At 32.2% G+C, this 9,928-nt stretch overlaps 1 protein-coding gene across 1 annotated transcript in view; it reads right to left on the bottom strand.

The window, feature by feature from the left end:
* Positions 1-3,631: 3,631 nt before the first annotated feature.
* LOC106690691 (protein D3) overlaps positions 3,632-9,928 on the bottom strand; it is a 12,972-nt gene continuing 6,675 nt past the window's right edge. The window contains exons 3-5 of the mRNA XM_014436203.3: positions 6,038-6,175; positions 4,014-4,089; positions 3,632-3,933 (exon numbers count right to left, since the gene is read on the bottom strand). Of these exons, the coding sequence (XP_014291689.1) occupies positions 3,798-3,933; positions 4,014-4,089; positions 6,038-6,175 (350 nt within the window). The 3' untranslated portion in view covers positions 3,632-3,797. The remainder of the gene's footprint in view (positions 3,934-4,013; positions 4,090-6,037; positions 6,176-9,928) is intronic.

Raw genomic sequence — 9,928 nt, 5'->3', positions numbered from 1 at the left:
AACATCGTTAAATGAAACTATAGGGCAGTCAGTAGGTTTACGACGAAGGGTAAAGGTGATTTGATGGGATTTATCTTAATCCTTCAATTACGACACCAATCTTCGAGGGCTGTGATATGGGATTGGAGATTTTGGGATACAATTAATGGGTTATTATTAACAGCGAGCACACATGTGTCTTATCGGTTATTAAATTTGATTTACAATACTTTCATTATATAATGGATAATTTTAAAATAAAGATAGAAAAATGAAAGGAAAGGTTAATATCAGCAAAACAAAAAAAAAGAGTATATGACAGTCATAGAATAGTACAACATAACCTAAAAATTCAACTTTTGTTATAGATTTTATATCAGATGTTTGTTAATTTAATTAGTGTCCGTTTGTAGCCGAGGGAGTTGAAGCATCAACTTTACCTGCCTCGTGACTGCTTTGATCTGAAAGGCCGATTACGTCACAAACCCAAGTTCAATATTTTTCACTTCAGATAGTAAATTCAAGCACTTCATTGTTCTTCGATACTTGTGTTAAAGTCATTTTGGTCAGGTTCCATCACCGTTTATGAATGGGGATCGTGTGGCTGGTTCATCGCCCCTGTTTCCGAGATTTTTTTTATGAATTCTTCAATTGTTATTTCAGTATTTCTTTGATTTTAGGGAGACCGCAATATTCCGTACTTTTTGGTTTCAACGACGAAAAAGTGTTGGCAACCTATTTCACATGCAAGAATAAATGTGTACTCCTGGTTTTTTCTGCGCTCGGAACCAAAGCCGTTGATAAAAGTACTGGAGAAAAAAAAAAACCTGAGGTCATAACTTATAATAATGCTCACAAAACTGAAGGTTACACTGCTAACCAAATTTGCACCACATGCAACGTGGAGCGAAATACACATCGATTGCCAATGACTGTTTTCTACTGTTGTTGAATAATGTTGAACTCGGGAGAGAGCAATTCCTTGGTTATTCACCTCGGGAATCAATTGGAATGAATTCCAAGAAGAGTTTTCCCAAAGAATTGCCACATGAACTGTGTATCGGACAACTTCAGCGAAAAAGCCAGCCTTCACACCTCCTTGAAAATTAGTCTCAAGAGATCCCTCCCGGCTGTAGAGAAACTACCCATTGGTAGCACTCTAATGATATTTTACATTAGCTGGTCTCGTGGCCATCTTCTTTTCAGAAGCCTCGGACGATTGTCAGGAATGGAAGAGGATTCAAGATTAGAAACTAAGGGATTTGAGTGGTTAGAGAGTTTATAATGGAAGGAGTGATATCTGGTTCGGGCTAGATCGGTTACATAGGGAACATACATAAGGTCTTTATGTATGATTTTATTTGTGACAAAGTAAGGAGCATTGAGGATTTTGGATTGTCCAAGGATCATCCAAGATCAAGCCCTCCAAAAGCGGTCCAGATGGAAACAGGAATACTTCGGCTCACGAACTACTCCAGTGAGAAATGCAACCAAGGAATTGCCCCTTATGCGAAACCACTCTATGCAACATGCTTTTCAATCTGTTCTTCCAATCCTTCATCGGCTTTGATGGACGTTGACTCCGATTTATTTGTTCCCCCACATTTCAACTTCATGTTTGATCCCTCTTGGAATTTCGTTTGGAGGATAAAAGGTCCTACTTTGATTTATATTCCATAATATGCGAATTCTACCTGTAAGTTGCCTCTACAGGTTTGTCAAACTCATGCATGCTCAAGCTTATAATTTGTTATTTTGATTGGCTGGTTTTGTAACCAACCCATTGAGTGTCAGATTTGGGGACAAATTAAAAGGTGCTTGTGCCTCATCCACAGGTTTGTGTGTAAGCAGCATTGTTTTAGAACTTTCACCAGATAAATATTTGTGCTCTCTGTTTTATTTAATTAATGAGGAAAGACTTGTTTTTTATCCCTAGTAAGCAGTGACATGTTTGTCCCATAACACTTCAGCATTAAGTTCCTTAGGTAACCATAGGTCTACCCTGTTTACTTAACCAATAGTCAATACAGCTGGTTTCAGTTGTGCTGCAAGTCCTTTAACAGTTCAGCAAGAGGTTTCTCCCACAGAGAGTTAATGGTTGTCAATTGCTGGTCAAGGTCTTCCTCTGGGTTGGTTATCCAAATCTGTGTCACCAGTCAAACAATACCTTTCCCCAAATGCCATGGTAACCTTTCTTGGATCTTGGGTTGCTGAGTGTACAAGTTCAAACTCATAAAAAAATTATTCGACTATTGTGTTTCCATGGTAATATTTGATGTCATACTAAACAATGTGTAATCAATTGGAATAATAGTAAATATTATTAAAAAATATAGGGTTAATAATGGCTAAAACAAAAGGTCCAAAACCCTACTTGACAGTTTGGCAATAATAAAAATGGACATTTCATTTGAAATGGCCCAATAAAATTGTGACGCAATTTTTTTTTGTCAACCCTTTGGTTCATCATGCGTTGAGAGGATGCCCGATGAAAGAATACACAAAGATGGTTTCTGGCAAACCAGATAGAAAACGGAGGACGTCCTCGGATAGACAATGTGGAGGATTTGAAGCTCTTGAAGATTGGCAGATGGAAGAAGAAAGTAAGAGACCGTGTAGATTGGTTGGCTGTTGTGGAGGAGGCCTGAGTTCTTGCAGGACCATAGTGCCATAATAATCATTTGGTCTATCATGTGGGAGCACACAGAGATAGGAAAAAATTAGCTATAGTTGAAACTAATAGCTAAAATTGCCATTAGTTTCAACTCATATTCATAAAACCATTGATAAATAAACATTCTATCCATGGACATTTTAGCAATTAGTTATATATATAACATAATAACCTAAATCCAGTTTATACATAGAAATAAATTCAATAATCCATCTGAGAAACAGGTCTGCTGCTCAATATGTTTTCCCTCTTACCTCACTATACTTTTTTATTATTGCCGATACTTACCTAAATCTGTCATGCTCCTATACAAAGAAATATCTACTATATAATTAGAATTATCTTTTTAATTACATAAAGAAGTATCTCACTTGCAGAAAAATGTCTTAAGAAACTTTGGATACAATCGAATAAAAAAAATTTTTATTAATAAAAAGTGTTTATTTTTCAAAGTCAAGTTTACGTTCGTTTAATCAGAAGAGATTACAGGGAGAGGGAGATGCGCGGAGGCAAACGTTCTTTCACTGATCCCCCACGGTTTTGTCAGCTCTCCACTCACTCAGTCGACTGGACTTCCAGTTAAGTGTTTAACTCAATTTTTTTCCTCATATCTCACTACATATAAGATATATCATAAAGAAGTGAATAGAATCTTCCTTTTTTTCCAGAATTACATACTAGACGATACTCTCATACATCAACGGCTTTACATTTAAATTGAGCTATTATGTTCTATACTAAAAATTTACCATATCAATAAAAGGTCAAAGTTATCATTTAAGTAGGATGAAACAGTATCAGCTGTACATAAGCCTATATAGATATAAAAACTAGATTGAAGACATTCACAATTGCTTAGTTTCTCTGAGTCCTCTATCCTATGTCTGTAGTCAATGTTGTCAATCCACAAAAATTGGCAACATTTAAACCTATATTCATAAGTAGGTAAGTGAAAGTAAAAAAATATACTTTATAACATTCAATTTTTTAAAACAAATTTTGATATAATCTTTTATTTAATAACTAACATTTGGGTTAGTAGTATAGTGTCTTTTTAACATTTTATTGTCTAAATGAAAAGTGAAATTATTTTTTATTTTGTTATCAAACAAAAAAAAAATTTAATTTCTGAAGACCAAGTTCCTTAAGCGAGTCTCTTGTGGACCTCATCGCTGTATTCATCCCAAGCTGCTTGGTAGAAATTTCCTGCAATCGGTTTTCCAAGATCATACTTGCTGGCAAACTTAGCAATAGAAAAATTAGCTCTGTTTTTGGGAGAACTGAAAAACAATACGTATAAAATATATTAAAAGGTTCTTATAAAATAAATTAAAAAATTAAGTGAAATCCAGAAACGTACTTGTTGGGGAGTCTTGGCTCATCAAATTCCAATTTCTTTGGTTGTTTATACACAACAAAAACATAACGATGCAATCCTGAAAAAAAAATTTTAATTATAAATAACTGGAGAATCAAAATAAACCTCTACCCTCCTGTCCTACAGTATCCTTTTACGAGATACTCCACTAACGCCTGTTGAACAGATTCGATACTTAGGAATCCATGTTGACATGAGACTTACAAGGAACCCACATACAAGACTGAAACGACAAGAAACTGCTCGTAGATTTCGATTGCTACAACACCTTAACAAACGCTCTAAACTTCCCATTAGTTTTTTGTAAAAACTATTATACACTACGATAATCAGACCAATTCGGACATATGGAATTGAGCTCTGGGGCTCTACCAAACCATCAAATTCCTCCCGCATCCAATCCTTACAATCCAAAATCCTACATAAAATCCTTGATGCTCCTTATTATGTTACAAATAAACTCATCCACAAAGACCTTAACATCCCATTCATTGCAGATTTGGCCCAAAACAGATATGCGTCTTTTCATTCCAAATTCCTTATCCATCCTAACCCATTAGTTCTTAATCTCTCATCTTTGACAATCCCTGATAATCCTCTGAGGCATCTGAAAAGAAGAAGGCTGCAGGGCCTTCTAAATTAAATTAATGTTTAAAGTACCACCAACGGGTGGTTCCTTCCCAAGATTTTCAAGAGTAAATGAAACAGTCCACAGATTTACTTATTGTATTTATTATTTATACAATTGTAAATTACACTCAATAAATAAATAAAAAAAATTATAATTTTTTTTTAATGCTATTGTACTATACACTATGCTACTAATCTAAGAAGATAGAGAACACAAAACTGCTTGTAGTGTTAACTATTAATGTTTTCAAAATAAATATTGTAAATCTTCAGGTTTCTACAGAAAGGTAATTTTTATGGCTATATCATTCATATAACATTCTCACATCTAATTTAGTAAGAGTTGATTTGTTGTTTTAGTCCAGTTCATTAGAAGCTACATTAATATCTTTTCGGTTAACTTAAGATTAACCAAAAGTCTGAAATGGATTTGGGGAGGGGGAGGGCTTCCATAAGAAAGGCATTACCAGTGGCCTAAGTGGCCAACAGCAAAAGCTTACCTCTTCCAGTGCTCTTGGTAGGAAGAGAAGGAACCTGGGAATCAGAGAGCCATCTTGTTTTTTGCTAACAGATGCTCTCTTTTTCTTCACTGTTCATCATCTTTACTGCAAATGAGTGAGTAGAGAGACTCTGAACTCTGAAGTGCCCTCCCCTCCCCACGGAGCAGAGAAGAGAAAGGAATCAAGAAATGAGGGATTTATAGGGAAACCAAGGAGTGAGAGAAAAATGGAATAGTAAGTCAACATATCAATAATTAGCATCCATCATCATCAACCACATCATTAAATTACACATCAAACACATCTAACAACAAATGTTTTATTTCGGCCACCCCTACAACCTATAACTTAGACAATAGATTTTCATTTCAGTTTTATTTTATGTTTTATTTTCATTATATACAGTCCACAACATCCTACCAGCTAATCAAAAGGGAATGTGAGTCTGGCTTTTAGTTGAAGGCTTACTTCATACACCATTATTAAAACATTTCAATGTTTTCTCTATCTTATACTTTTAACACAGCATACAATGTCAGGGCTCAAATTTGGAAATAATTGACTATTTTCTTCTATATAAGGAAATTCCGAAATAGTTACGAGTTATTGAAAAAATATCAGGAGAAATATGACGAAAATAAATTTAAAAAAACCTTCATAGAGAACAAATTACTAATTGAAAAAGAAAACAGACAAAAGTATAGTGATTCTCATATTTACCACAAACCCATCATATACACAAGTACACAAAGACTAATTATGTTCTTTTCATACATGTTATTCAACGGAGTGAACAAAATACCCATTGCTCTCAGAATACTAACTTTTATGGTTTGTGAATAACCAATAAAATTATTATTAGGTAAAAAAAATTACCTGTTCCCTTGGGTGGTGCTGAACCAATGTATGCACTCAAAACTTCTCCCTTCTTAACTTCTGAACCTGGAATGTTAACGACCAACCAATGGTGCCACTCTCTTGCCTTTGGAGTAGCTCTGCTTGGTGCATCAGGATCTTGAGAAAAAGAAATATTTTGGTTTTAGCCACATAATAATGTCTACATCGAGTATTGTTAAGAAGCAATGAAGTTAAAAATCATTTTGTAAAAAAACAAACATGTTTAATAAATAATCATATTGATGGTATACTTTACAGTAGTGGCAGATACATTTCCACTAACTTTATGAAAAAATAAAATTAAATGTTCTCTCTTTTTGGAAAATTATAACTTATCAATTTTAGGGCCGACCGTAGCTCAGTTGTTAAGACACAGTCTTACCAATTTGAAGACTATTGGCGGTACCGGTTCGAATCCGGCCTGGGCAGTTAACTTTTTCATTGAGTGGCGGTCCCACAAAATGAAAAACTTTGACCCTCAACCATGGTTAGGCAGTATAGGACTCTAATGGGAATCTTGGGCCGAGAAAAAAAAAAAAAAAAAACTTTTCAATTAATCGTACAAAGTTATATTATAAATTATTATACTTTATAAGGGTTAGTAAAAAATAAACTTAGCACCACTGAGAAGTAAACCATCGATAAAATGATCTAATTACATAATATAATAACCCAGATTTATGAATAAGAACTGTTATCTGATATTGAAGATTTTAATTAATAAAATAAAAATTAGGTGTAGTGATAACTTTCATTTACCGCCCAACTTTGAATCTAAATTTATTTTGATATTGTCAAAATAAATATGGAAACATGAAAACCTTTCTTTTAAATTAATTTTATTTATGCATTTTTGCTATCATCTATTATCTTAAAAAACTTTAAATATTATAACATTCAATTTTTTTTTTAATCTTTGGCTTTCTGATGGTATATGATACATCTATATTTTTTCTCTCATTTTTGGAAATTTTTTTTCAATCTGAAAAAATATTTCTCCTTTAGTTAATTGTGAATTCTTTCAAAATTTATATTTATCCATTTTTATTACTATTAACAATAAAAACGGGTAATTAATTTTTTTTTGTATTAGTTATTTGAAATAATGTTCCTTAAAGTTTCGAAAATTTGGCATTTAAGCCTTGTAATTTGAATAGTCTAATTTCAATGAGAATAAGACTCATGTGGTGTTAAAGACAGTTTGATTGTAGATTGATATGACGAGTTAAATAAAAATTGTAAGAGCAGTTTAAAAAAAAAACAACAAAGAAGTAAAAATTTCCAGTGAGAAGAAGGAACAGTTGCTGTGAAATAGACATAAAACTACCTTAAATAGCAAATTAGTTTGTAAATATGTTTGTTTTTGAGTTAATTTGACTACATAAACTATTTTGCGAGACTTATTTTAATTAGTTTCGAGGGAACCTTAAAATAAGTATTTCCATTGATTTTTTTTTTTGTCTTTTTACAGAACTATATATTTTATACAAAGGAAAGTGAAGGCTGTTGTAGGTGAGTCTGGTTAAGGTGTCACCTCGGTACCTGCAGCAGTTCAGGTTCAATTCCATCCAGCACAGGTTTACTTTTATTTTGTGGTGGTACAACGAAATTAAACCTTTCCACTTTGGTTCAAGAGGCTGTCATTCATAACCCTACTCTTATTCTAATTATGGGGTGGAGATTAGGCCACTCCCCTTGGAGGCTACTTTAGGTTGAAGTTAACAGGGATTTTTCACATTAATGTAATTATCTGTAAAACCATCCATTTAATCCCAAATATGAAGAGAATAGAAGTTTAAATAAATGTTATTTCCGTTAATTTGGTATATCTATAATGAAAATTCATTAAAACGTTCTCGAGAAAATTGCTTCTTTCTCCTTTCTGTTCAAACTCATTTAAATGTAAATATTAAGGATCCCGAAATATATTTAGTATTCTAAAAAATAATTAGTGAATATAAAATTGAATTAAATTGGTCAATTTTCCAATTCTAGGAACTGTTAATAACAGATTAAATTCTTCTAAAGGAAAACATTAAAATATAAAGTTTTATATAAATAAATTTGTTTCTGATTATTGGAGAAAGTTTTTTACTAAAAAAAAAAAAAAAAGACTGAATTAAAAGTAATTAAATAAAACTAATATCAACAACAAAACATGAGCATGCTATGAGTAACTTTTTTTTTTAACCCCCAGCCTAGCCATTTCCGGGATATGGGGTATGGTAGCTACTCTCGACGGTCAACTGCCAAACATGGCATACTGGATGCCATGCTTACGTAAGGAACAGACTCTGATTAGAATTATCTGGTTAGAATAGGTTCGTAAAATGAAGGATCCACTCCATTCCCCAGTCCTGCAAGCATTAGAAATGGCCAGGGGAGGGGAACGAAAAAAACAAAACAAACATAGATAAGTGATAGTAATATGATAAAAATATATGTGGATCTAATTACAGAATATAATAAAGTAGTCTCATTAGTAAGAACTTTAATCATATTCATACATTTATCCTTTTCATTGAATATTTCAAAATTTTCATGTAAAGAAAAAAATTAACTGGTTTCTTGTAAACACCATAATGAATAATACTTTTTTAAAATATAATATATTTAAATATAGCAGTTTTAAAAATAATTGATCGTTATGGCAAATGCAGCAATCAGCTTCAGATGTCTGATTTGATAAATCCATTCTAATCTATGGTAGTGCACTGACAAGGTATAAAACAAGTTGGTAAACATTTCATCGATAACTAATACCTCTAAAAGCACTCTTTATTATTGCATGTCGAGTCTTGTGATAACAAAATAGAGTTTATCCAGTAATCCAATCAAACCTAACGGGTATCACAATTATGATTGCCCTCCCCCCCACCATCCTAGATGTGAACAATTGATAGACCCTTTACTTAAAAAGATTTGATTTTTAATCCAGAATCAAATCTTATTATACCAATAATTTCAAAATGGAGAAAAATTTATTGTAGAAGATAACAAATCAAAATAAAAATGACAGAGATCAAACAGAAGTTTAAAACATCAATAAAAAAAAATTGTTCATTAGTAAAAAGAGAAGGAATAAATAAAACAATTTAGGGATAAAAAGTGATATATACAGTTGATTAATAAAAATATTATGGATGTATTTTAAGTAATAAACTAATGGATAGAAGTAATAAAATAAGTATTTAAATAATATTCTTATAATTCATTTTAATAGCCTTTTTGTTTGGTTATATATGAATGAATGACAGTAACTTTTATCCTGGAACAAAGTTATAGTGAATGAATCGCAGTTAGAAACCCCAAAATTTATAATTTTAATTATTTTTTGTTATCAAACCTTAAAATATATATGAAAAAAAAAATAACGCCATTTTCCAATTTCAGGCACTTTTTAAATATTGCTTAATTAAACTATCTTAAAGTCTTCTCTTCCCGTTTTAAGCAAATATTTCATAAGTGATATCGGACCGTCACTCCCGGGGGTCTTAGTGGGGCAGGATGGCCTATTTTATGCTATGATCTATCTACTCTTGTGAGATTGTGACATGTACATCGACCAACCTACTCACCATTTGAGAAGTCAGATAATGAAAAAAAAAAAAATTTAAACCATTTATTCTGCCTAAAGATTAAAATACAACAGTTGTTAATTCACATATATCTTGAATGTTTCGACGATACTGTGCGAGTGTTGTTTTTAATTTATATATTACAATGAATTAAGAACTATTGTTTTTTAATTTTTGACAGCAGGATAAGACAGATTTTTAAGCAGGATAAGAGGTTTGAAAACTCCATAAAACAACAAAGGTCAGATGGTTATAACATATTAATTTAAAAAAATTAATAACTTTTTGATAA

Source organism: Halyomorpha halys, unplaced genomic scaffold, assembly GCF_000696795.3.
Source record: "Halyomorpha halys isolate HHAL.00 unplaced genomic scaffold, Hhal_1.1 Scaffold1825.1, whole genome shotgun sequence".
Taxonomy (NCBI): domain Eukaryota; kingdom Metazoa; phylum Arthropoda; class Insecta; order Hemiptera; family Pentatomidae; genus Halyomorpha; species Halyomorpha halys.
This window is presented reverse-complemented; position numbering and strand designations above follow the sequence as displayed.